At 48.8% G+C, this 27450-nt stretch overlaps 1 protein-coding gene across 2 annotated transcripts in view; it reads left to right on the top strand.

Moving 5' to 3' along the window:
- The first annotated feature begins 10476 nt into the window (after window positions 1-10476).
- The window catches only part of KMT2A (lysine methyltransferase 2A), a 33036-nt gene continuing 16062 nt past the window's right edge, over window positions 10477-27450 (top strand). Inside the window, exons 1-17 of one of the 2 annotated variants that reach the window (XM_026863834.1) lie at window positions 10477-10546; window positions 11765-14433; window positions 15651-15828; window positions 16214-16448; window positions 17733-17797; window positions 18567-18938; window positions 19568-19641; window positions 20230-20358; window positions 21218-21331; window positions 22471-22617; window positions 22786-22881; window positions 23683-23803; window positions 24564-24677; window positions 25032-25216; window positions 25748-25921; window positions 26705-26815; window positions 27063-27136. In XM_026863834.1, the coding sequence (XP_026719635.1) occupies window positions 11884-14433; window positions 15651-15828; window positions 16214-16448; window positions 17733-17797; window positions 18567-18938; window positions 19568-19641; window positions 20230-20358; window positions 21218-21331; window positions 22471-22617; window positions 22786-22881; window positions 23683-23803; window positions 24564-24677; window positions 25032-25216; window positions 25748-25921; window positions 26705-26815; window positions 27063-27136 (4739 nt within the window). In that variant the 5' untranslated portion in view covers window positions 10477-10546; window positions 11765-11883. The remainder of the gene's footprint in view (window positions 10547-11764; window positions 14434-15650; window positions 15829-16213; window positions 16449-17732; window positions 17798-18566; window positions 18939-19567; window positions 19642-20229; window positions 20359-21217; window positions 21332-22470; window positions 22618-22785; window positions 22882-23682; window positions 23804-24563; window positions 24678-25031; window positions 25217-25747; window positions 25922-26704; window positions 26816-27062; window positions 27137-27450) is intronic. The other variant, XM_026863835.1, reaches the window with a different exon arrangement.

Genomic DNA, 27450 nt, shown 5'->3' with positions numbered 1-27450 from the left:
TTTTTTTTTTTTTTTTTTTAAGCCTTTCTAAGGCAGCCAGAGCAAGAGTCTGACAACAACCCACCTATTGACAGAACAGGGAAGACATGATGGGGGTGTGTTACTTACTACGAGCTGCAGCCTTCCTTTCCCCCGATTCTTGTTTTGCAGCACTTGTTAGCTGCGTCCTTGCGCCCGCAGGAAAATTCCCCAGGTCCTCTGTGGCAGGAGTGCTTTATTGTTTTTTTGAAAGGCCAGTTCTATCTCTTCTTCTACAGGCAGGTTGTCAGCTGCAGAGCGGGTGAGCATATCTTTGTCTATGTTTTGCCCATCTAAAGAGGAGTTGCGTTGCTTTTCCATCACCGGTGGTGTCAGAGTTTATTAAAACACGCATAAAAATACAGTTTTCTGGTGTCTTTCTGGCTCAGTTTCGGTGTTTTCTGTCGGGTGCCGTGAAGCGGAGCTCGTCGCTCGCGGCTGAGCTAGAGGAGTAATTCTTGGGCTGCAGAGCTCCAGCTCCGCAGGCTGCGGTGCGGGAGGAAGGGGCTCGGCTCTGCACACGCAGCGGGGCAGGGAAACGGTTCAGCCTCACCGGGACAGCACCCTGGGGCTGTAACGGGGACCACCGGCCAGCACCCCTTTGAATCTAATGCCTGTATCTTACAGGCTGTGGCTTAGAATTCTTGTAGGTTTTTCTGTTTCCAATAGACTGGGCTCAGTGGAATTTACCGTGTCTGCCTGAAAAAAGTTAATATCTCACGAGCTCTAGCTCAGTGGCAGAAATGACTGAAATCTGGCTAACCAACCTGACCACAGAATTAACAACTCGGGAGGTTTTTATGTGGGGGGAGGTGAGTTGCTTTGTTTCTTTTCTTTTTTTTTTTTTTTTCCCCTAAGATGATATTGGGTTATTTTTGTTTGTTTGGCTTTATTTTTTAATTCCAATTGTCTTAAAGTATAATTTTGCACCTCAACAAAACTCTGAAACATCTTTGAAAGATTGCTGAGTCTGGCCTTTAGGGTATCTTTGCTTTAAAATAGCTCAAATACATTCTGGGTGCTGGCAGCTGAGGAAGGCAGGGTCTGTTGGATCTCGAGTTTTGCTTCTTGCATCACTTTTCTATTTAGCTATGAAAAAATTCAGTCTGATTAACATTACATCTAGTGGCAAGTAATGATCAAAGTTCTTTGTGGCTTGGTGTCTGTTGGTTGAGCTTCACCCGTGAGCAGGGGAGGGGTGGACCCCAACTGTTTTCCCTCCCTAAATTTGCAGCCCGTGCCGGTGTTCTTGGGTGCTCCGGGAGAGCAGGTACTCTCAAGTACTCAGAGTTAGTTAGCTCGCCAAGCTGGTTCCTTTCCTTTGGTGGTGCTCAAGAAACAGAGCATTTTGCTGTTGAAGGACCTGGTTCTGACTGGTGACTTGTTCTGTGCGTGTTGTAGCGATGGTGAAGATCAGGCGGCCGCTGCCGGTCACCAGGAGCTGTAGGACACTGCCGTGGTCTGAGTGTTCTGTGGGGCATGTAGAAAGAGCTTCAGCACATCTGGGAAACTGGCATGTGGGTACCACGCCGGCTCTCCTGACAAGAGGGGTGCTGCTGTTGAAATGGTGAAGTTGCGGTGCCCATGCAGGTGGAGATGCCGGCTTTGGGCAAAGATGTTCTTCTAGACAAGGGCTTCCAGGAGATGCTGCTCCTGGGGCTCACCGTGGCCTTGGAATGGCACTCGTACCATGCTCTTCCACGAGGCTGAGCATCTTCCCTGACCTAAAGCAGTTACAGTCTTCCACCGAGCAGGCATTCTGCAGCAGGAGTAAACTCTGAGTTGTCGCTTGGAGTTCAGGAGCCCGTGGTGATCAGGGGAAGAAGTGGTGTTATCTTTTTATGTATGACTTCTGCTCTGCGTGCTTATTTTCTCGACCTTTTGGTGCTGTCTGCATTGGGGTGTTCACTTGCATGAGTATCTGTTGAAATTGTGTGTTACCCTCAGAATTGGACGTCACAAAAAGATAGAAGCCCAGAACAAATGTTATGCTCGGTCTTTCCCTTGCCTCCTTGGCTATCCTGTGGGATGTAACAGTTCATTTTTCATGTGAAACGTACCTGAGTTCTGGGGTGTCATTGTGTATGCCCCAGGTTTCTGGTGACTTTGTATGAATCCTTGACTTGTGCTGCAGCTCAGTGTTTCACTGAGTTATCTTGAAACTGGCTGGCTTCAAGGGAGCAGCGTTATGATACTTCATTTTGGCACTGCCAGAGTCGGGAGGGGTGTGTGGAACTTTTTGCCCAGTAAAGCTGTAACTGGTTGAAAATTATGGCGTTCGTCCTGCATTTCTGTTTGATGTAAATGGCACTTCAGTAATAAGGGAAATTTGGTTTAATTTTTCTTGATTTGTTATGTCAGTATTTGGTATAAGAGAAGCTTGAGCGTAATTGCTGTGTATCTGCTATGGTTGTCGCTTCGGAGCTCCCTCCCCGTCCCTGAAGTTTAATCGAAGCTTTGGGACATAAAAGCTGGGAGCGTGTGGTAACAGTTTACTCCATAAATCTGCGTCGCCTTCAAAGTTACAGCTAAGTTGCGGAAACTTGAGGTTTAAAATGGAACATAGCAGTGACGATGGTGTCTCTAGTAGCGCTGCTGTAATTATACACGGATCGTAATTTTTTATGAGGTAAACGTTACTCGTGAATGTTCACCGATGGCTGGCTTGTTTTGAAATGGTACCAGCTCCATGTGCGGGGAGGAAGGAGTGGCTTCCATATTGCTGCCACAGTCAAGCCTCAGCTGGAAGTACAGTTTCTTTCCTCCACAGGCGTTGAAGTTCTGTCTGCCTTAAAATTTTCTCTCCAAGTGTTACATCGCGTGGCCACTATAAAACTGCCTGGGTGTTTAACCTGTGAGGTAGAGGTGTAGAGCCTGTTCCCAGTAACACGATTACTGCACACACGTGGGGAGGGAACCGCTCGCAGGTGTTGATGTAAAACAAGAGGTGGATGGTGAACACAGTACGGAGCACGGCCCAAGAGGTGGAGGGCTCCCTCGTGATGTTTTTCCCTTCTGAAGACGCGGACACTCCTTTGTCAGAATTGTGAAAATAAAAGTACATGGGTGAAGCATCCTGGTGAGTTTCCTGTTTCCACGATTCAGTCAGCTCTGCGCAGTACTCGAAGCCCCCAGAGGAGCGGTTTTGGTGAAGCCTTTTGGCAGAAAGGAGCTCGGGGTTCCCCGCAAGAAGCTGTTTTCGCTGGAAGGCAGCGGCACTCGTCTGGCCGCGAGCAGCAATGGGCAGGTAAGGTTGTTTCAGAAGCAGCGGCGATGCTCACTGACTGGTTTGCTCCAGGGGCTTTTTGACGTTGCACGTCCTTCAGCTGGAAAAGTCAAGGGACAGACTCTAGCAGCAGCGTTTCACGGCATGCTTCTGTGTTGTCATCAAAGCACTGAGCTATAGAGCTGACAGCACCACGTTCGGAGGAAACTGGGAAGAGACTGGGTTACTCTCCGAGTCAGTCGTTCACTTCTCAGCCTCTTTCAACCGGCTTCTGAGGGCGTCCCTGCCGAGGCCGCATCCTCCCGACCTCCAGCGCGTGTGAAATGGTGCCAACAGCTCCCACCAGCGAGTGGGTAACGGCATCCGCAGGCGCTCGTCTCCTGCCGGCGTGTGCCAGCGAACGGGCTCGCTGCAGGTTTTCCAGCTGTGGTGCCGCAGCTCGCCGCCAGGGAGAATTAAGTGGGAAAAGGCCCTGTCTTACATTGAGTAAAACTGCGACAGGGAGGCGTTTTGTTCAGGTTTCGGTTGTGTTTGGTTTCGGTGAACAGAAGCACGGGTAAACTGCGTTCAGAGGGAGCTTTCTGGTAGAGGAACCACCTTGTGTTGGTTCAGGTCCCAAACCAGCAAAGGTTTGTCACTCCAGAAGAGCAGAGGCAGAAGGTCATCTCCTCTTCTGCACCTCTCCTGTGGGCTACCCGAGGAAACCACCTGGTGTTTATTGGAAGGCACCCTCGCCCCCTCCCACCTGCTGCAAAGCCCGGGCTGTTTGGCACAGAGGCATTGGTAAAGGGCAGGCAGAGGGAGTCGCCGATGCGGTGCTGCGTCTCACCTCTTTCTCCAGCCTCAGCAGCCCTGGGGATGGCTTTGACCAAGAACGTGGGTTCTTGCAAACTACTCCAGTATGGTGCTTTGCTGGCAATCAAATCCATTCAGCCAGGTGGCCACACAATGTAATGCTCCAGGGTTTTGCTGATCTTGTTCTTTACTGAGAGTGTTGCGGCTCGTCATGGTCAGTGAGTTCTTGGACCTGAAGGTAAAGGTGCACCACAGAATTCCTGTAGCAGTGTGAGCTCTTCCCCCTGAGCCTAGCTACAAAGTATAGTCCGACTGTAACAGCACTTTTGTGCTTTGCCAGGTGGTGCATGCTTTTTTTAGGCGCGACGGATGAGTTTGATGCTACCAAAGATTTTTTTTTTATGCGTTGGTACAGAACTTTAGAGCATCACCGCGTGCGTGCAGGAGTATCTGAAGTCTTGGGACCTGCTGCCTTGGCGCGCTGGGCAGCTTTGTTGGTTATGTCTACTTGTATTTAACAAGAAGCTCTAGAATTCTTTCCTGTCCTCTGGTGTCCAAGTCTGGCTGAAGCATTGCTTTCTAAACGTCCATTCTGGAACCGAGGCAGAGAGAGATTTCACTTGTCAGGCGCCACGTGTTGCCAGTGGTCTCTCAGATGTGGTCCAGGAGGTTTTGGTCTCGCTTTTCTCTCACTGGGTGCAAGATAAATCTCCCAAGGTAACAGTTTGGCTGAGCCTTTTTCTTGGAGGTGGCGTTGAAAACTTGTTGCAACCAGAATGAGAGTGTTTTAGGTGCTCTAAAAAGCATCTCTCTTTGTTCAAACTGGAAGTTGTAAATCAAAGCTTCTCATCCAGGATGGCACTGGGGCTCTGCGGACATCAGGGACCGGTTGCGTTCTGTTAGCAGGTGGTGCTGTAAGGTTGCCTGTTGTGCTGCCTACCCCCAAACACCAGATATTCTCATTTACCCTCCAGCAAGGTGGGAAGAGCGATCTGTGCGCTCGGTCACGCAGTCAGAACAGGCGTGCTCTGTGCTTGAGCCCCGTAAAGAGCAGCTTGCTCTGTCTGATTCTAAAATGAGGTGTTGTCCAAGGGCCTCAAGAAGCTACGTCTTAATCACAGTTGTGGTGTTGTGGTTGATTGCTAGGGGTCCAGCTGCAGCACAGTTGCAGGGGTGCACCTTGATCTGGTGTTTCTGTGTGGGTGTTGTCGTGTGGAGGGGACACAGCCAAGAGCTGTTTGGAGCTCTCAGGACATGTTGTGCAGGTGGCGCTGTTTGGAGGTGAAGCCCTGGCAGAGTCTGGGCATTGCTCCCCATTGGAGCTTTCGTCTAATTTAAAGCATGAAGGGAGGAGTGGACCCTCAGCCGAGTCAGTACGTAGCTGTGACCCCGAGCACTCCGCCACTTATTAGCAACGTTGCATCGCACATGGTCGCTCAGGAAGCATCTCCCTGACCTCCCAGCTGACTCCACTCCCAACATGAGCGCAGAACGCGCCCGGCGTTTATCTTGGGGTTACTTATTGCCAGCCTCCAAGGATGTTTGCTGAAAGAAGAGGAATCTGTTAGATATTGTGCCATAGTTACGAAGCAAACTTCTGAATGAGCTTCTAAAATAGCTTATCTCTTTCCGAGAAGATGAGGTGGTGTATATTCAGGGCCACAACCAAGATGGTGAATGGGAAGAGAAGTAAAGTGTTGTTCAGATGACTCTCTTGTAAAATGAAATCCACCTTTTCAACCAGCTGCGTTGCTGGTTTAGTGCTTCTGACAGCTTGGATGACAGTCCTGTGCAGCTTCGTGGATCTCTGGTGGCACGGGTGATCCTGTCGTTCCACAGAGAGGGATCAGAACATCCATCAGTACCTGCTGGGTAGTTTCTCATTTGAAGGTAGATTTTCCTCTGAGATCTGTAGTCGGAAATTCTTTGAAAAGTAATTTTTCTCAAGAATGTTGTAATAGAGCTTGGCTTGCAACTCTCCTGTTCCTGTAGTAGCTGGGCTGCTTCAGGAGAAGCTCTGAGGTTTCAGCCCGTGGAGGTGGCGTGTTGTTGGAGTGGAAGATGTATGTGGCAGCTCTGCCGCCCATCGAGAGATCGCCCTTGGCCTGCTTGCTTGGGCTTCACGCCTTGCACATGAGGCCAGCCTTCCCTCAGCCTTTTATTTATAATCCCGAGTGACCTTTTTTGTGTTGCATTATTCTTTCTCAGGTAAATGAGGTCACGTTCAGAATCATTATGGTTTTTAATCACTCTCCATCTGTCGTGCTTTATAGTCACTTCTGAAAAACTGGAGGGCGACTGTGCCTGCTTAATTTGCCTTAAAACTGTGTTTTGATGTATGATGGCTGACTGGGATGGCTTAGCCTGGCAGATGCACATTGGTACTTGTGGCCATCTCGATCTTCTCTGATAAGTTCCAAGGCTGCTTTCTCAGGTGGTGAGAAGGAGCTCTGGGAGGTCACCAGTACACTCACAAATGTGACCAGGCAGACATGAGTGGCATATTGTTCATGCTGCTTGTAGGCGTAAATGAAGCTAAAGTGTTTGCTTTGTGGAGGGAGCCTTTTCACCAGAGGCGCTTCTGATGAATCTGGTTGGTAGGAAACAAGAAAAAATGGTCATTCCCAAGGTAATGGTCCAAAGCCAGAATTGACGTATCCCATTGAGAAAGGAAGGTAACAGCTCGCTTTAAAAATAGTGCAGGTTCCAGTTGTGGGTTATGGAAGGCAATTGTCAAAAATACAGAAAGTACCGATTTAGTGGCCACAGGTAAAAGAATAATGGTTGTAAGACTGGAATGGCGAAATGAAGGGAACGTTCATAGCAGCCTCGTGAACTTGGGGCCGGGTGCAAGTCAAGGCTGTTGGTTGTGTTTGGTTATTCACTTCGTGGCCCCAGCCCCGGGTGTTGGCAAAGGAGGTGCATTGTCAGGGTGGTTTGGGTGGGCATTTGGGGTTCCTCCCACAGAAATCACACGTTGCTTCCTCATCTCCGACCATGTAGAATGCTCTGGGCCAGGCAGCAGGGAAGCAGGTCTGAGCAAACCCCGTTGGGGCGGCGAAAGTCGTGTTCCTCTTTCTGCTCGCAAAGAGCACAGGGGTGGAGGGGGACTGGAGCGCGAGGAGGCCACGCGGTGGGTTGTGTCTGTCGTCAGGCCCAGCTTGGCTCTGGCAGAAGAGCAGTCAGCAGGGAACGCGCTCCCGGCCTCTGCCGCTGGCACCTCGGAGTGCCGGCCTGTTGAGGCACAACTTCAAATGCCTGTCCTCTGTTCCTGAGCTCTCACCACACCCAGTGAGCCGCTTGGCACCTTCGGTGTTACACGTCAGGTTGTTTGCAACGGCACGAGACTGTTTTTGCTGTTAGATACATCTTTCTTTGTGACTGGAGGTTTGCAGGCGCTGCCCAACAGCGGGTCTCTCGTACACATGTAAGCTGAGTGCCAGTACCTGGTGTTTTACATTACACTGAATGAACCTACTTGCCTCTCTGGGCAGGGATGGTCTCTAATTCAATCTTGTAAATAAATCTTTGTGTCTGCTACTCTTCCTGAAAGCAGTTTGTTTGTTTCCTTAGTGTTTTAAGTGGTCTGTGGGAACATGGGTAGTCCTCAGAGGCGCATACGTTGCCGGTGCCCTCGGGAGGGCTCTAGGTACGCTTCTCAGTCTGCAGCAGTGTGGGTCTAGGGTACAGCCCTGAGCTGCCCCTTGCTTGAAGTGCTGGGCAGTTGTTTATTTACAATGGAAGACCTGGAAATGAATGGGTTTAGGGAAAGAAATCACTGCTGTCTTGTTTTCACCAAGCAGTCTGTAGGATTCTCCCATAAAGGGGCTGTATAGATGCCTTAGGGGTCTCCTGCTTGCGGCAGGCAGTTCTGTTTCCATAAGGGAGATGTGCTCATACGCACAAAAGTCAGTGTTATTCGGCCTTCCTCCGTGCACTCTGTCCACGTGATGTTGTGTTTGAAAAGCTGCAGATCTCAATTTCTGGTAGGCTGACAAAGATGAAATCGCGTGGGGTGAGCAGCTGCTCCCTTGGCATTTCCGAGCCTGGCTGTTCCTAGGCAGCCCGTTGTTGCCCTGCTTGTGATCTCGGCATTTGGACCGTCTGGCCCGAAGCGCTCTCTGGACAGCCTCTCCCTCGGAGGGTGCCGGGGCCCCTCTCCCCAGGCGCACATCGCTGCCGGGGCCGTGCCCGCGCACGGTGTTGACATCTCGCAGCATGCCCACGTGCTCAGGGAGTGCCAGGCTGGCGTGACGGGCCCTTGCTCCGCGGCACGGGCAGCCAGGCGCTTCTGCAGCCTTTCCTGCTTTCGCTGCTGTGGGATTAAAGTTGAGAAGCGGTAGTTTTTTCCTTTTAGGGAAAGCTCTTGGGGGGGGGTTCTGTGTGATGCAAGGTTCCTCGGGTAGAAACAATGCATTTTGGCATACTTTTATTTCTTTTACGTTGCTTTATTGTTGCTCTTTCCGGTTTTCTTGGCATCTGCAACTTGCTGCAACTGCAAGGAGCAGATAGGCAGCCGGGCCATGGGGAAGGGCAGGACTGTCCCCTTCTCCAGCCGCCTGTGCTGATAATCGCTCACAGTGATCGTGAACTGCAGCCTGAGCTCGCACGTGTTGCATTTGACTCACTAAAATGTTATCTGTGCTGAAAACTTGAATGGCCTTCTGTTCGGAGTACTTGCTCTGTTCGCACTGTTTAATGCCACACAGAAAATTTTTAGAAATAATTTGCCCTAAGCCTTGCCGCTTTTGATCACATCACAACTTTCTTGTAGACTTGGCTACGGGTCTCAGTGCGTGGTTTAATTTCTTTAAAACTAAACTGTGGTAGCTGAGACTTTCTTCGTGGTCTGTCCTGTAAATAGATGAATTAGAAATTTCATGTGGAAGCACAAGATGGAAAAAGACTCTGTTTTGACAAAGTCTTTTATCAGGCCTAAGCTACATCAGGAAATGGTGTTATTTCTTAACACAGCTTACCTTCTCCCATCCACAGTCTTGCACCTTTTTACTTTCAGGGTCCCATCCTTGTAGGGTTTGCTCTTCTCAAAGCTCTGTGCACACTCAAACCGTTACAGAAGCAGCACAGGTACCTTCAAGTGTGCAGCAGCATCACCCAGCAGTTAAAGAAGCAAGTGACAAGTGACACCTGTTTTCAAAGTCCAGAGGAAACTTAAGACTGGCAAACATAAATACTTCAGGTGAAGTTGGGCTAGGAAAGCTGGAGCAATATAAAAATAAAAACGTGACACAAATTTTGGTGGCAGACGAATAGGATGGATGTTTTTGCATACTCCCTGAAAAACCTCCTGGTGTGAACAGGGGTGCCTTTAACGTCATGCCTCTGTCAGAGGGAGAAGCTTTGCAGTGCAAGACAGGTTTTCATCTCGTACAGACAAAAGCTGAAGTGAAAAAACCCCAAACTAATAACAAAAGCCATGTTTACTATAATCAAGAGTCAAGTCCTTGACGTTCCATGATGTTACCTATGTGGCTAGTGGTTTTGTTACTCTTTGAAAGGTAACGGTTAGTAAAGGCTGAGGTCCTTTAGCAAGAAATGCTTTTCTGGTGGTGACTGCTTTGGGAATCGTGGGAGAGGAAACAACCTTTGGTGCCTGGGAGAGAAAGCTTGTTTTGCCGCCTCACCAGCCTGTGGTGATCCTGGATCCACAGTCCCAGGCTGTGTGAGTGATGCCTGCCTCATAGGGGTGACCCTGTGTCCACATCAGGAGCTTTCGTCTGCTTTAGCTTGCTCCCTAGCCCAGCTGGGAGGTTGTTGTGTGATGGAGCTGATGGGTGGGGTTCATCTGAAGGCAGACCAATCTCTGGAGGGTCCAAAGAGGCCCTGAAATCGTGCGTTTCCCTTCCGGGGGCTGTAAGCGCCACTGTTGGCCCTGCAGGAGTGGGTGGCAGGGCCTCCCTCGGGGACGCTGTCAGGAGGGGACTGGAACGAGTCCTCCCGTCTTTTTCCAGCCCTCAGGCGAATCACAGACCTCGGATGCTTCTGCTCCTCCAGAGAGGCTTTCACATGGGTTTGGAGGAAGTTAGGCTGCATCTGTACTAGGAGAGTAAAGATGGAAACGCGTCTTGTGCTGGCGTGTGTCTCTAGGGTCATTGGAAGGGCAGCTCTTGTAGACCTTTGTGGTTTGATATGAGCGGCAGATTTTATGCGTTAAGGGTTTGTTTCCTTATATACTTGTCCTTTGTTTCTCCATCACTCTTTCTGATCGTTCCGTAGCTGTAAATTATAGCGGCTTTATATGTATATATTATATAAAAGTTGTGTTTCCTTTTTGGCTATTGTTTACTAGAACAAATGCCGGGATGTTACTTGTGGAGGGAAAATCCTCTAGAGTCCTTCCACACTTTGGTCACAGTGAAGTTAATTTTAACGTTAATATCCATGTCTTCAAATTTACATCTGTTTTCTCATTGCAGGATGAGCAGTTTTTAGGTTTCGGTTCAGATGAAGAAGTCAAAGTACGAAGTCCCACTAGGTCCCCCACAGGTACGTGTGGATTGGATGTTGACTGCGTGTTCTCCTTTGTGATGGTTTTGCTGTGCCTCTCCTGTTTGCTCCACCAAATCTCAGTCACCACAAATGCCACCCCAGTCTTTGGATTTGACTCGGTTAGTTTTGGACTCTTTACATCTGATTTGTTACAGAACAAGGAAACTTTGAGTAAAAGAGTTACGCTGATGAAACCAGTATTTGAAACCTTCATGTCAGTGCTTTGGAGAGGCAGTTATTTTAACAGTAAGCATCAGAAACTGGTTTGAATATTTCAGTATCTTTCAGTAGAGTCATTATTGCCTGTAACCGGAACCTTCACTTTCTTCGAAACAAAACAAATACAGAACACTTGAGGCTAAGCTGTAGCTAAGTTGTTGCATTCTTAGCTTTCAAGATGTAGAATCAAATCGTGACAGGACTGCCAGCACATGAGTTCAGCTTTGATTTTAGAACCTCGCCAGTAAATGCTCTCACCGCAGCCCTGTGCTCGCGCAGCGCTCAGCTCTGCTTGGCCCTGCCCGCGCGTTCTGCATGGAGAGCCGCGCTCACGGGGCGTTCCGGGGAGGAAGGCCGTGCTCTTGTGCACACCCAGAGCTGGAGTGGCTGGGGTCGGTGGGTGTGTGCTGAGACGCGCTGCTGGAGGTGAGTAATCAAGTCTTGCGCGTCTGCTTGATGGCTCCCAGTGCAGCACCAAATGCTAACTGTGTTTCAAAGCTAAAACCAGGTTTTTTTAGTAAGTTAACCTTCTATCAACCTCTCCCTGTACCCTGTTTTTGCCTTACTGACCTGGCCCTCGGATAGTACTGTAGAAAAAGATTTTTTTTTTTTTTTTCCTTTCAGCTAGCTGTGGTCTGCTTAAAAAAACCCAACTCTGAATGTGTTTGACGGGTGGCACACGCCCTTAACAATTATTGTTCCTTCTCAACATTCAGTTGATAGTGGGTTTGTGCCATTACAGACATAGTTGTTGTGAAGAGGCAAGCTTGTGTTTGAAAGACAAAGATCCCATTCATATTTCACATGGGAGAAGAGGCTTGTTGGGAAGGTGATCTTTCCACGCATTGATAAAACTGTGGTTTTACTTGTTGATTAACTGAAACGCCTTGGCGACTTGTGACTGACACTGAGTAAATACTTGTGTGACCTGGCTGATGCTGATCTGGCACTCGGGGAGATTTAATGTGTGCTCTGCATTCTCTACTTCCCTCTCAGTTAAATCTAGTCCACGGAAACCTCGCGGGAGGCCCCGGAGCAGTTCTGACCGAAGTTCAGCTGTACTGTCAGACTCCTCGTCAGTGTGTTCCCCCTCGAGCAAGTCTGAAACCACATCCATGGAGAAAGTAAAGAAGAAGGAGTTGAAGAGCGGGGAAAAAAGACGAGGAAGACCTCCAGCACTTACGAGCGTGAAGTTCAAATTGTCACAAGTAAAGGATGCGTCAGACATTCAGAAGGGCAGCAAAGAAGAAAAAGAGAGCCTGAAAAAAATCAAAAGGTCACCATCTACTACGTTTCAGCAAGCAACTAAAATCAAGAAACTAAGAACTAGTAAGCTCTCCCCACTGAAATCTAAATTTAAGCCGGGGGCAAAACTTCAGATTGGGAGGAAGAGCGTTCAGATTGTGCGCAGGAGAGGCAGGCCGCCATCCTCTGAACGTTTAAAGACTTCCTCGAGCTTAGTCATCAACTCGCAGCTGGAGAAACCCCAAAGGATTCGCAAAGAAAAGGATGGCACACCCCCCCTTACAAAAGAAGAGAAGACCGCGGTCAGACAGAGTCCACGCAGGATTAAGCCTGTTAGGATTATACCTTCCACCAAAAGGACAGATGCCACGATTGCGAAGCAGCTCTTGCAGAGGGCTAAAAAGGGGGCGCAAAAAAAGATTGAGAAAGAGGCGGCCAAACTGCAGGGCAGGAAGGGGAGAACCCAGCTCAAAAATATCCGGCAGTTCATCATGCCGGTTGTGAGCGCTATCTCGTCACGGATTATTAAAACACCCAAACGGTTCATCGAGGATGAGGACTATGATCCTCCTATTAAAATATCCAGGCTAGAGTCCACGCCGAACAGCAGGTTCAGCGCTACGTCTTGTGGCTCTAGTGAAAAGTCCAGCGCCGCTTCTCAGCATTCATCCCAGATGTCTTCAGACTCCTCGCGGTCCAGTAGCCCCAGCGTGGACACGTCTACGGACTCCCAGGCCTCCGAGGAGATGCAGACGCTTTCCGAGGAGCGAAGCAATACTCCAGAAGTTCACACGCCGCTGCCCGTTTCTCAGTCCCCGGAAAACAATAACGGTGATCGGAGAAACAGAAGATTTTCGATAACGGAAAGAAGTTTTGGCCAGAGGACTGCTAAAAAGCTGTCAGCCTTACCCAGTGTGCCACAGCAGCAGGCCTCCTCCTCTCCTCCTCCCCCTTTGCTCACTCCCCCACCGCCGCTGCAGCCGGCTTCCAGCATCTCAGACCATACCCCGTGGCTGATGCCTCCCACCATACCGTTAGCCTCGCCCTTTCTTCCCACCTCAGCCGCACCCATGCAAGAGAAACGCAAGTCGATCCTGCGAGAGCCGACGTTTAGGTGGACCTCCCTGAAGCATTCCCGGTCGGAACCGCAGTACTTCTCATCAGCAAAGTATGCCAAAGAGGGTCTTATTCGCAAGCCAATCTTTGATAACTTCAGACCCCCGCCGCTGACACCGGAGGACGTCGGCTTCGCGCCCGGCTTCTCCACGCCCGGTGCGACCGCTCCGGCGCGTCTGTTCTCCCTTCACTCTGGAACGAGGTTTGATATGCACAAGAGGAGTCCGCTGCTGAGGGCACCCAGGTTCACGCCGAGCGAGGCCCACTCCAGGATCTTTGAGTCCGTAACTCTGCCCTCGTCGGTCGGTCGTACCGCCACGGGGACCTCTGCAACGGGCGTATCCTCGCGGAAGCGGAAGAGGAGAGTGTTCAGCCCCATCCGATCAGAACCCAGATCTCCCTCGCACTCCATGAGGACGAGAAGTGGGAGGCTTAGTACCTCTGACCTGACGACTCTCACCCCGCAGTCTTCTGTCTCCTCCTCATTAACTAGCATTTCTGTTAGTTCTCTTGCCACTAGTGCCTTAAATTCAACTTTTACTTTTCCTTCCCATTCCCTCACGCAGTCTGGGGAATCGGCAGAAAGAAGCCAGAGACCGAGGAAGCAGGCCAGCACTCCGGCAGAGCCATTCTCGTCTGGTAGCCCTACTCCTCTCTTCCCCTGGTTCACATCAAGTCCCCAGACGGAGAGAGGCAGAAACAAGGACAGGGCAGCAGAGGAGCTCTCCAAAGATAAAGACGCTGACAAAAGCCTGGAGAAGGACAAGAGCAGAGAGAAAGACAGAGAGAGAGAGAAGGAGAACAAACGGGAGTCACGGAAAGAGAAAAGGAGAAAAGGGTCCGAAATTCAGAGCAGCTCTGCTTTGTTTCCTGTAGGTAAAATGCCCAAAGAAAAAATTGTCAGTGAAGACATTGCAGCATCGTCATCTGCCAAAAAAACTGCTGGGCGGAAGAAGTCAACAGCGATCGATCCTGCAGCAGATGCTTCCAGCGCTGCGCTGGTGGAGACGGCAGCCATCAAAACCAAAACGTCCAAGAAAGGCAGAGGTGGGTTAGACAAGTCGGATCTGGACCTCAGCCCCGCCGTGCCGTCTCTGGAGAAGGAAAAAGCCCTGCGTCTTTCTGCCCCTTCATCAAGCACTGTTAAACATTCCGCTTCCTCTATCAGCTCTATGCTGGCTCAAGCAGACAAACTGCCGATGACTGACAAGAGGGTGGCCAGTCTTCTGAAAAAGGCAAAAGCCCAGCTGTACAAGATCGAGAAGAGCAAGTCCCTCAAACAAGCGGATCAGCCAAAAGCACAGGTATTCCTTTTTCCAAGTTTTTTTTCTTTGACTAGAGCACATCTGACTTTGAACTTGCGCTGAAAGTCAGGAGTAGCTTTCGTATCCTAAGCGTGAAGAATTAACGTGCCGAGCTAAGCAGCTGTTAGCGCAACAGATGGCAAACGATCCAAAAACGAGAAGCCCTGGGCAGAAGCTGAGGGGGAGAGGGAGCTGCTGTGTAGTCAGCTCAGGGGGGAGCTGCGTGCGTTTTTAGAGATCAGCACGGCGTAGCTGCTCATTAGGTTGCTCTAAATAAATCTCAGCTAAGTGATCGTCTGGAGCAGTCGTACGCGCTCTTAAAAGCACGACGCCAGCAAACTGCAGAGGTCTGTCCTGGCCTCGATGTGTCTCAGTGGCCCTTCTCGAGCACAAAGCTGGCTTCTGAAGAGAGGGTCAGCCTCTTTTTAACTGTGCGGGGGTGATCTGTCACGGGCAGGATTAAAAACCGTTGGGATTTGCATCTGACCAGGGGACTACTTCCTGCCACTTTCCTTTCTTCCTGCTCCCACCCCAAAACCATCCTTTCTGCGGTGCTCTTTACCTACTAGAAAGGCAGTTGGCACACACTTCCAGAGGGCGCTTCCTTTTTATTTAAACTGTGACTTTCCATAGTGGTACTAGTGTTGAAAATCAGCAGTGCATATTTGAAATAGAAAACTCTCAGTTTTTGTCTCTGAAATGACGAAGCATGTGCTTCTGTACAGCTGGCCTGGCGTGGAAGGAGCCTGGGCCCTCACAATTACCTGTTTGGGGGAGTTCTTTTAGTAGGAGATACTTCAGAATGCTGTGGTGAAAACGTGCATGGAAATGCTGCATTTCTTTTAGCGCCTCAGTAATACGAACACCCCTCATTTCAAGGCCAGCCGCCACAAAGCTCTCGCACAGCTGGATCAGTTAGCACCGAACGCCAGCCTAATCCCCCCCGACTCTGAGTCTGGGATAGCAGCGCCTTCGAAACGTGCCTTCATCAGCGAGTTGGCTTCCCAGTACGCAGAAACTTGCCATGTAATTCCAAATCAGTAAAACCTCTTCTTTTGAGTTGATCCTCTTGGATAACCGGGACAGAGAGTCTTTATTTTTAGTCCAATTTGTACAAAGTGCAAGCTAAGATATAATTTAACTCTTTTTAGGTTGTTTAGTAGCTTCTGTTACCTGTTTCTTAGGAATGCTGTCTGTTCTCACGTTCCAAAATCTAGGGACAAGAGAGCGACTCATCAGAAACGTCAGTCCGAGGCCCACGAATAAAACATGTTTGCAGGAGAGCCGCTGTCGCGCTGGGCCGCAAGCGAGCCGTGTTTCCTGATGATATGCCCACTCTGAGTGCCTTACCGTGGGAAGAGCGGGAGAAGATACTGTCTTCCATGGGGAATGATGGTGAGTGAAGAGTTTCAGGTTTCATCTGCGGACTCGTATGCAGTCAGCTTCTTTGAGTGCTTCAAATGAGCCATTAGCCAGGGAAAGTATGTCAGACAGCTCCAGGCTGTCCGATGTGGTGCTGCTCAGCCAGAATTAATCCTTTTAACCACTGGCAATTGTCAGAAATACGCGTTCTGCGCTAAACTTTGGCTCTGCTGAGGGGTGTGTGTACGTACAGATGCGTCCACGTCTGTGCAGGGGTGCGTACGCGCGCACTCACACAGCCTTTGCGTGGCTCTGCCACTGAGCTCACGCGTAATGGAGTAAATTCCATCTGTGAATTAGATGCTCCCGAAAAATTCTGTGACATCAGTGAATTCACGTTAGAAATGTTTTTTGGTAGATAAGTCATCGATAGCTGGCTCAGAAGAGGCTGAACCTCTGGCTCCACCGATCAAGCCAATTAAGCCAGTTACCAGAAACAAGGCACAGCAAGAGCCGCCAGTGAAGAAGGGCCGGCGCTCGCGGCGCTGTGGGCAGTGCTCGGGCTGTCAGGTTCCAGAGGACTGTGGTGTCTGTACTAACTGTCTTGACAAACCCAAGTTTGGCGGGCGCAACATAAAGAAGCAGTGCTGCAAGTAAGTGTGAGAATCTGTTCAGCTAACCCCTGCGCTGCGTGGGGCGAGCGCACCCGCGCTCCGGGGCAGGGATGAGCGGCCCTGCCCTGTAGCACAGGCTTTGGGGGAGTTTGCCCTAGGCTGAGGCTGCAGTGCAGCAGGAGATTGCAAACAGGTACAGAGTCAAGGCAGAGGTTCGAGGGGAGCCTGTTAGGAGCTCTTTGCCTCAGGTTCACTTCTGGTTTATCCTCCCCAGTTTGATGAAACTGGCGCAGTGCTGGAAAGCGTTTGGTGTGAGACCAGTAGCTTTCATCAGGCACTGTGGGTGTTTGCAAGGAAGACAATGTATGCAGAAGTATTTAGCACTTCTCCCAAATTGCATTTCGGAAGAGCTTGTGTTCTCAAGATGATGTTTATCTGGTGTATGTACATTTGAGACAACAAAGATGTCTCTGGATGTCCTGAAGAAGTAGCACTTTTCCTTGATTTTTCCTCTCATTTTTTATACATAACACTTAGCCCGAACCTTTTGCTTTTTTCAATTGCTGCATTAAATTGATTTTACCAGACTAGATAATCTGTCTGAAAAGGCAGCAACTGAAGTGGCACCAATAAAGATTGTTGTGGTATGAAAGCTATTTATAAAGCGTAGCTGTGAGAATTGCTGGGTAGTGCTCATCTGTGTGAAAACACTCTGCAGACTACAATCTGTAAGTAGTCTCGCTCTTCACAGCTTTGCCCAGGCCTCGGGCTGGGTTTCAAAACCACGGGCCCTGCTACAAGAATGAAGGCAGAAACGAAGCCTAGCCCAACTTCTCGAAGACATCATGTGCTGCACATAAGAGAAATAGGAAATAAAGCTGAACGCTTAAAAAGAGGCTTGGTCACCGAATCCAATCCCATGCCGAGAGTAGCTATTTTTGTCTGAGGTGGCCTCCGTTTGGTTATGTAAAACCTACAGCTGAGAGTTCGATGTGGTTTCTTCGAGCTCCTGGAAGTATTTTGATGCTTCTCGAATCTCAAGAAATTGAATTGATGGGGGTTTACAGTGAAGCAGTGTTGTTACATAAGCAGTTTTAGTGACCTCAAAATTGTGTTGAGAGTGTGCAAAACTAAAAAGAAAATACAGAGGAAAATACATACCTCTGAAGAAGACAGGGTAGGGGTGGGGGGAAAGACTGCTTGGGGGAAGGTAGCAGGTGCATTGATAATGTTTCTTCCAATTTTTCATAACGAATATTTACAGGCTGCCCTCTTAATGTCTGCATTTTCCTTCTGATTTCTCAACCTGTTCTTTCTTTGTAGAATGAGGAAATGTCAGAACCTCCAGTGGATGCCTTCAAAAGCGTATCTCCAGAAGCAAGCTAAAGGTAGGCCCAAAGACTTGGCCAGAGCATAGCACAAGAGGGACACTTTCATCTCTTAAGTTCTGCTTTTTCTGCTGCCGTTGTGGCTACACTGAGCTTCTAGAAGGTTAGTCTGCAGCCAAACGTGGACAAGGAGCCTGACTGCTCCGCTGCTGCCAGGTGAACATCGCAGGCAAGGTGCCAGCAGAGGCAGGTCCGTGCCCCGAGCGGCCACTGCGTCTTTCAGCACCGGAGTTGGTGTTTTTCCTGCCGTTGGGAGGGGGCTGCTGCTGACGGCTGCTCAGTCTCCCTTTGGCCCCTCAGGAGAAGCATTTCTCAGAGGTTTGCCTGCTCTTGAGTGACACAGGAACACCTGAGTCTCTTGGAGCCTCCTTCTCTCTGACATCTGGCTGAAGTTCAGCCCCTGCCTTCTCGGGGCTGGGCCTCTGGAGGGTGTGACAGCGCTCAGGGGGCTGCCCCCAGCTCCCTGAACTGTGCCACGCAGTCCGCTTTCTCCTTTGCACAGCTAAGCTCTGAACCTGCTTTACTACAGAAGGGGTTTGCCTCCTGCTCTGTCAGAATAGAGGCCCAAGAACACAGATTGCGATGTGAGCCATGCGTGTTAATTTTACCGACAAAACACTATATTTTTACAAGTAATGTTTTGTCTTTTGTACAACAGAATGACAGAATTGTTGCATCAAAGCGTCTTGTTTCCTTGCTGTAAAATGCAGCAAATCATTTGACGTCACACTGTTGTCTGTGTTGCTTTATTGTTGCTTCTTCTTCCTAGCTGCAAAAAAGAAAGAGAAGAAGTCAAAGACAAATGAAAAGAAAGAAAGCCATTCTGGAAAGAACCAGTTGGACTCTGGACAGAAGCAAACTCCTCAGACTGTGGTATCGCGAGAAGACAATGCCGTGAAGAAGAGCAGTGAGCCTGCCCGTAAGCCCGCTGAGGAAAAGCATGAGGATGGGAATTCCTCCATTCCAGTGTCGGAGCCCAAACAGGTCCCTGCCTCTGGTACCAGAAAGACTGGCAAGCAGATGTCCCAGCCAGCGCAGCCCCCTCCTTCTCAGCCACCGAGCTCAGGACCTTTGAAAAAAGAAGCACCTAAACTCGCCACTTCTGAGCCTAAGAAAAAGCAGACTCCCCAGCCAGAAATAGGTAAATGGGACTGTTTATCCTCAATATGCTTGAGTCACATTAAGTAACAGTATTAGTGCTGCTAGAAGCTGTTAGATTTTAAAAGGCGTAAATGCTTTTTGATCTGGTGACGTTACAGCAGATTATTCTGGAAATTTTGCGTAGAACTGTCTTCCTTTTTACCGAACTACAGTGTATGTTGAGACAGGGAGAAAGATGGCCATCTTCATTGTGACTTTCAGTCACATAGTCTTGGCAGTCTTGAAGTGTATTTTCAATGTTGTTAAGTCTGTCGGCTGTTCGTAGTCTGAATGGACAACGAGAAGGATGCAGTCTTTTACTACTAAACCGTAGTCTGCTCTTGCACGTAGTACAGAACAGCATGAGCAGTGGCCAGTGAGGCAGCTCTGGGACTTCTGTGGCTTTGCACCCAGAACACTTCCGATTTTTAGCAGAACAGACTCTCCTGGTCATGTCATGCCTCCAGGAGACTGCTCAAGTCGTGGTTGGTGAGGTGCAGTCACAGAAGAAGCTGGAAAACTTCTAGTCTAAAATTCATCACACGTTACTCAGCTGATTTTTTTTCCATTTCTTCTCTACAGGTGGCTGTTAGTTACTTGAAATACTCATAATCTTTCCCCCCTTCCTAGGCACAGAACAAAGCAAACAGAAAAAAATTGCTCCCCGTCCAACTTTCCCTGTGAAACAGAAACCAAAAGAAAAGGTGAATACTGTTTTTTGTACAGTCAGTAAATTTCAAGAACCTGGAACTTCTGTCTGTCTAGAAAGTAGAACTGTATTATTTAACCCGTTTGCAGATATGTTTTTTGTTGTACGTAAAGAAGTTGGGTTTTCCTCTGTGGCAGTGTGTGGCTACCAGAGTACCTGGCATATGCCTAAGAGTTTGTTCAGATGTTAACTTGTGCTCTGAGACTTGTGTGTTGTGGGGTGGAGGCTGGTTTTTCCACCAAAAATAGAACTACCTTCATCTCAGAAACAACTCCTTTATGGGGAGAAAAAAAAAAAAAATTAAATCTGAGAGAGCTGCCCCATTGCAGGAAAATCAAAAGCAGCCTTGTGATGAGAGAGAACCACGTGACACTAGAGGAAAATGCAGCAAATGGAATTAGAAATGTTAATTGTGTGTGGAGCGCTCTTAAGTGGTGGTTTGCGGAATGGTTACTGTCTTGCAGCTTCTACACACACGTGAATTCTGTGGTGGTGTGGGGGTTTTGTCTGTGCACTTAATATAATGACTGGTAAGCGTTAACGTTTGGGGTTGGGATTAACACAGGCTCCTTTACTTGACCAGGAAAAGCCCCCTCCTATAAGCAAACCAGAGAGCAGCACGCTGAATTTGCTCAGCACTCTGACTAACGGAAGCAGTTCCAAGCAAAAGCCACCTACAGATGGAGTCCACAGAATCCGGGTGGATTTCAAGGTAGAGGACAAAATGTTTTAAGTATTTGAATGTTGCCTGGCTCTAGACACTGGAACTAGAGTCCCTGGAGAGTGCTGGCAGTGACTCCTGAGCTTGGGTGTCTGGTGCCGTTCAGAGAGAGCTGCAAATAGGAGCCTTCATGACAAGTCCCTCGGTTGATATTTAGAAGCTTGTTATGCCTTTTTTTTCTTATAATTAGAGTACTGGATGAAGAGACACTTAAAGCTTTAAAACCTTAACTGTCAATGTGTGAGGATGAGCAAGAATTTGAGGTTTATGAAGAATTATTCCATTAAGATGGAACTATAAAACCTTACCACAACTTGAGCCAACAAGATTTGGGGAAAATGTTAGTAACCTGTCATTCACAACATCTGGGGTATATTCGGGATTTTAAAATGATAAATCATGTACTTTTTTGAACAACAGTGTGGAAATAATAAAAATTAATATTTTCCTAATAATTTTTCAGTCCATCTATAAGTGTTGATACTGGAGATTATAGTGAGATCTGACGAGTGTTTTATACGAATATGGAGCTTTAATAAAGTACGATTCTTCTGAAATTTCACTTTCAGTAATAATTGCGCAATCATGAAGACCTTTGTCTCGTTCATTAAGCTTGCTTTCCATAGAGGGAAGGCGAGCGTGTTGTTGAGCCCTCTTGGCCGGAACAGCGCTGAGATGTGACTGTTCCGTAGAGGCTGTAACGTAGACCGAGGCAGAAGTCGCAGTGGTTTCAGTTTGAGCCCACGTAATCGCAGGCACAGACTCCGTAGAGCCGCAGTCAGTGTGAGCATTTTGTACTGATGTTGTCTTGCCTTATTCTGCATGGTGATGTATCCTTTTGTACTTTCAGGAGGACTGTGAAGTGGAGAATGTTTGGGAGATGGGTGGGTTAGGCATCGTCACCTCGGTACCTATTACTCCCAGGGTGGTCTGTTTTCTCTGTGCCAGCAGTGGACATGTGGAGGTAAAGCATTGTGTTCTGCTGTTGATACTTAGTTAGAGCACCGTGTTGTTACAGAAGTAAATAAATAAACACTATTGTGACCTTAATCCCGAAGAAATTAAAATAATACCTGTAAATCCATCCTTGCTAAAATTTGTCCCAAGATCCTGAAACGCAAGATCTTTAAAATCAGTTTGGAAACTTCTGCGGTGCTTACTTGGAGGTGAACTGTGTTAGATGTAAAGAATGTGCCTAGGAGAGCACCCGCATCTCCCCATATTTGGAATCTCTCATCTGCTGTCAAGCAGGGGCTTTGCTTTCTCTTAACCCAAAATAAGAAGGGCTGCCTGATAACGTTAAAGGGCTGTAGGCAGTGTTGACTTTCCCAGGTACGTCTGTATCTGCCGAGAGCTGCAAACCCTTCCTGAAACGTGACTGGGAAGATTCTGGGGCTGCATAAAGAGCTTGCATTCGGGCTTAAGATGTGCTAAATGCATTTTCTGGGTATAGAAAGGTGTTTTCTCAACACCCTCAGAGCAGCTGTCCTGGGACGGTGATGCTGGCACTCTAAAAGGCTTGGGCATGATGAGTGAGCAGTGCTGGGGCAGAGGGGGTTCAGTCCCGCGCGTGGACATCGGTTCGCTCAAGGACTGTGCAGGTGGCTGGGGCACGGCGCTGTCCCCTTCTCACTCAGGTTGCTCAAGGGGCCAAACGAGCCTTCTGCCCGCTGCACGCCCATGGCGCTCGTGCCCCGAGGACGGTCCCTTTTGTGGTGTGACCGGGGGAGCTTTCACACGGCCGCTGGAGCTGTGGAGGCAGAGGTGTCTCTCTTGGTTTCGTGTGTCCCTTCCTTCTGCACTGAGCGTTTCCCCCGGTGTGGGTGGCTTGTGTTCCCGCGCGGGAGGGGGATGCTGGGGCGCCCTGTAGGCCTCTGCCAGTGCTCAGAACAGGCAGATAACGGGTACCCGCGTGCTGCCACACGCCTAGCTGGGGCAGATGGGCACGACTCTGGGCTCCCTGAAGTACGCACACAGCTGTGCCAGTAGAAACCCTTGTTCTGTCGGCTGTAAAGTGGAATTTGAAGTAGTTCAGAGCGGGCAGGGGCTTGTTCGGGACTGCGGTGCAGCTTCTGAGTCGCTAAAACTCTCCCCCCCTTGCAGTTTGTGTACTGTCAGGTCTGCTGTGAGCCCTTCCACAAGTTCTGCTTGGAGGAGAGCGAGCGGCCCCTGGAGGACCAGCTGGAGAACTGGTGCTGCCGCCGCTGCAAGTTCTGCCACGTCTGTGGGAGACAGCACCAGGCCACCAAGGTACTGCCACCACCACGCTCCCTGCCGCCATCTGCGCGCCCCGGCACCAGCGCCGCCCCGCGCGGGGGACAGCGCGCTCGCGGCGCGTCCTCTTGCCCCCAAACCGGCCAGGGCTTCGCGTCCCCTCGGAGGTCTCTGTTCCAATGATTCTTCCCCTTGTTCTTGTAGCAGTTGCTGGAGTGTAACAAGTGCCGAAACAGCTATCACCCCGAGTGCCTGGGCCCAAACTACCCAACCAAACCCACCAAGAAAAAGAAAGTTTGGGTGAGGGATTTTGATTTCTTTTGTGGGCAGTTCACTGCTTGAGTGTTCGTAACACCGCGGGCCAGAGCTCTGTCGTTTACTTGCTCTGAAGCCTTCTAAGGGAAGGGTGCCTGTTGCCTTGGAAGGTACATTGGGAAACCGATAATGAGGTGGGTCCTTGATGAGGTTCTGAACAAGCAGGATTTTAAAGGGGTGACACCTTTCTTTAGTTGTATTAATTCTGCTGAGGGTAATCCCAGCCGATGGAAGAAGCTCTTCAGAACAGAAGCATTTTCTTTGTTAACAGACTTACCAGTCAATACTGGTGTTGAGAGACAATTTGGCTTAATGCACTCTTTTGTGTCTTCCTGTTTCTTGTTCTAAACAAGCACGAAAGATTTCCCTGTAGCATATTTGGTACTAATAGTCTTTAGGTGTTTTCTACTGCAGTACCCTCAGAGTTGGTGAACTGTTAAAGTAAGACTCCATATTTTAGATCAGAAGAAATGCCACAACTATATATGCTGTTGCTTTATGCAAAGGGAAGGGTGATGTTTCCTCCAGTGTAAATATGACGGACAGAACAACTACGCTGTGATTTATTTTCATGCTTTTTCTTGTCACGTTATCACCATTTTACCATAAAGGGAGGGAGCTCTTAATCTTTTAGTGAAAATTTTGGTATTTGAAACTCCTCATTCTGTTGTATAAACTTTCTGCAGTCATTAAATACTCAAAATTATGAAATGTATGGTTAGGACTACGGCACAGAAACCACTGGCTGAAAGCCAATAACTCTTGCCAAACACGTTCCTTTTCCAGATATGTACCAAATGTGTTCGCTGCAAGAGTTGTGGATCAACGACGCCAGGCAAAGGCTGGGATGCGCAGTGGTCACATGACTTCTCGCTGTGTCATGATTGTGCAAAACTCTTCGCTAAAGGTACATAAAGTTGTGATTCTTCCCAGCAGGAGCCTCTTCAGGTGCTCGGGTTTGGATTAGTCAGCGTAGAGCGGGCAGAGGGCCCACGGGGCAGGTGGGCTCGTCACGGCAGGAGCGAGAGCCACTGTCAGGGTCAAGGTGAAGGCCCATGTAGTCATTTCTGCAGCAGAGCTGGGTCCTCAGAGGTTACAGTGGCAAACAGAAATCGCCGCTGGTTTATGGTCTGCAGAGTTTGAGCCTTCCAGGATTTAGACACTGCACTGCATAAAGCAATCCTTACACACCCGTTGGCCCAGGGTTTCACTAGCAGTTGACAAAAAGACATTTTAAAGGAATCCTGACTTAAAAGCCACAAAATTCCTATTGTAAAATGGTCGTTCCTTCTCGCACTGGTTGCTGTACATGACGTGTTTGAATCTAGAAGGGGCACTCTGGGGGAAAAGAATGTCAAGATAGAAAATCTTGCCTGCTCGACCTGACTGCTTGCCTGTAGGTCATCTTTGTCCTTTTGCTTTACTCATTAAAGCTAATTCAGTGGAGTATTTTGTTAGTCTCGCCTCCCCCAAAAGATGGATGCCCAAAAATGGAATTCTAGAGTGGTCTTCCAGGCAGGTTATATTTTTGGCAGTGGTGTAAAAGTCGATGTAACTGTAGTGGCAGCGAGGGGGCGGTTCAAGAGCTGCTTTCTTAGCACACCAGTAAGTAACCACCTGGCCTTTGAGGTGTGTGCACTGTGGGTAAAAATCCCATTTGTCTGCAGGAAATTTCTGTCCTCTCTGTGACAAATGCTATGACGATGACGACTATGAAAGCAAGATGATGCAGTGTGGGAAATGCGACCGCTGGGTGCACTCCAAATGTGAAAACCTTTCTGGTAAGGCAGATCCTATTGTCTCCTCGGTAGTGAGGAATGCAGGGCAGCAGGCAGACCAAAGCAAGCCAGTTTTGGACCTTTCTACTGGAGCGTTTTGTTAACACCCTCACCTGCTGTGACCTACCTCCAGAATACCTGTACAACGGTCGCAGGTGACCCAGTGCTAATACCAGGGATACCCTGAAGGCCTAGGACTGGCCTCAAGTGCAGCATCGCTCTGTTAGTTGCACCAGGCGCTTTTGTTAGGAGAAGAGTGTTTCAGTCAGGAAGTGCAGAGTAGGGGCTCTTCCCCTACGTCCACCCTTCAGTAACGTAGTTCCAATCGTGACTTCGTTTATTTTTTTTTGTCTCCAGATGAAATGTATGAGATACTCTCTAACTTGCCTGAGAGTGTAGCCTACACCTGCATTAACTGCACGGAGCAGCATCCTGCAGAGTGGCGTCTGGCACTGGAGAAGGAGCTGCAGGTTTCCTTGAAGCAGGTTTTAACAGCCCTGCTGAACTCCAGAACCACCAGCCACCTGCTGCGGTACCGACAGGTGAGCCGGGCCTGGCGTCCCGTTAACGTGTCCTGGCCTGAAGCGTTGGTGTTGCTGCGTTTTTGCCATGCTTAGAACAACACGTGCTGTGATTTTTGGTTTTGTTCATCCATTCATTCCTATGGAAACAAAGAAGTGGGTATCTATGATACGACTTGTGAGTCTAAAAGAAAAAGTAGGGCAAACTTCTTCAAGGAATGGGGGGATTTAGCTCCATGAAGGTGCTTTTTTGACAGAAGAACAGGACCTTAGCCTTGAAATACATATTCAGAAATAAGACTTCTGAAAAATGAGTTTGATCCTTATAGCTGATGGGCCTGCTCTGCTGTGTTCCTTACAGCTCAGCAGCAGAAACTGGTGAAGATCTTTTCATTTTGTCCCTGCCTTTTGGGCAGGAATTCAGAACCTGAGTGTCCTTTCTTGCACATTAGCGAGAATCTCTGGGCCAATAAATGTGCATGGGAGTATATGACGAGTAGCAGCCATGCTTCAGTAGCAAATGTTCCTCTGTCTCGTTGCTGATGTTAACAGGCAGCAAAACCACCTGATTTAAATCCCGAGACGGAAGAGAGCATCCCCTCCAGAAGCTCTCCTGAAGGTCCCGATCCTCCTGTCCTAACAGAAGTCAGTAAACAGGAGGAGCAGCAACCGCTGGATCTGGAAGGAGTGAAAAGAAAAATGGATCAAGGAGGTTACACTTCCGTGGTATGTCAAAGTTTCAGTGTTCTGCTCTGATAATAGATCCTCTGAGTTGCTTTGTGACCCGTGGTGTTTATAACTGAGCGTGCTTAAGCCTTTTCTTTATGAACAGGGAAACAGGTTAACGTGCTGCTAAAAATAATTCTGGTTGGCACTCGTGTTAATGTTGGCCCAAAGACACGTAATTTATGGTGGTGTGTGGCGCCCTTTAACCAGCAGCAGCACTTGTGTAAAACCCCTTGCTGGGGACAGGACAGGTCGTCCTTCCTCTGCAGATTCCAGCTGAAGGCCTGGCTGGGTAACACGGGGGTAGTTACCTGGAAACAGATCGACCCTGTGCGGAGGGATGACCTCTGCAGGGGTCCTTCACACCGAATGCTGACCTCCACCGGGTCAGTTCTCTTGGTGTTTTCTTTGCCTTTTCCTCTTTTTTCCCTGCAGAGCCTGTGATCCTGCGGGAGACTGCACCTTGCAAAGTGCCGGTCAGACGCACTGTCGCCAGGTTTTGGCCCAGCCCTTGTGAGGCTGCCGGCTTAGCCGATGCGGCCGGTCAGCCGTTGGCTCCCGGTAGAAGGGGGAGTTGTGGTGCGGCAGCTCTGTCAGCTGGTTTGCAAATGTGCGGGGCTGCTTGATTCTTTACAGGCAAATTCTTTTTCTGCTTGTAAGTCAATGCTCTGGGTCAGTCTTCTAGTCATCTGGGTGCTCAATTGATGCCTTAAAAATATAGTGGATGGTGTAGCTGTACAAGAGACAATCCCGTTAATGTGAAATTTTGCGGCTTTCTTACAGTTGGATTTTAGCGATGATATCGTGAAGATAATTCAAGCAGCCATTAACTCCGACGGAGGGCAGCCAGAAGTTAAGAAGGCCAATAGCATGGTCAAGTCCTTCTTTATTCGGGTGAGCTGGACTACAGTTATTTTGAAATCTGCTTGGTGTTGTACCACGGCTTGTTGCTGTTGGAACCCAACGAGCCGTTGTGTTCACCACTGCTCGAGTATTTCCAGGAATAAAATAATACATTGTCAGAGTTGTTGATGTTAATGAAATTTTACTAGTTGTGCGTTTGCAGTAGTTCTTGGCTGAATGTCTTTGAATTTTTGGGTACGTTGTATAACATTTCTAATGGAGTGTTGTTTTCCTTCAGCAAATGGAGCGTGTTTTTCCATGGTTCAGTGTAAAAAAGTCCAGATTTTGGGAGCCAAATAAAGTAACAAGCAAGTAAGTAATTGTTCTGTGTCCGACTGCGGCACCCTGTGGTTTGCAAGCTGTCCAAGCAAAAAGTATCAAGAGAGCCTGTTTGTGGGGCTGAGTTTTCTGGTTTTATTTCTTTTAGTTTTTATTTTTTAATTTTTTTTTTAGAAGTTAAACAATAATCCCATTCCCAGGTCTTGTATACACTTCCTTGTTCTAAAGCAGAGCAACCAAAAACCTTGTTTAGAACTCGGTATAATGTGCGTTGGCCGGTCAGTCCTGTCCTTCCTTCCCCCTTCTCCTCCTCACCCCCATTCGCTGTGGCCCTTCTGCATCCGTTA

The sequence above is a fragment of the Athene cunicularia genome (assembly GCF_003259725.1).
Source record: "Athene cunicularia isolate RWA chromosome 24 unlocalized genomic scaffold, athCun1 chr24_part2, whole genome shotgun sequence".
Lineage (NCBI taxonomy): Eukaryota > Metazoa > Chordata > Aves > Strigiformes > Strigidae > Athene > Athene cunicularia.
This window is presented reverse-complemented; position numbering and strand designations above follow the sequence as displayed.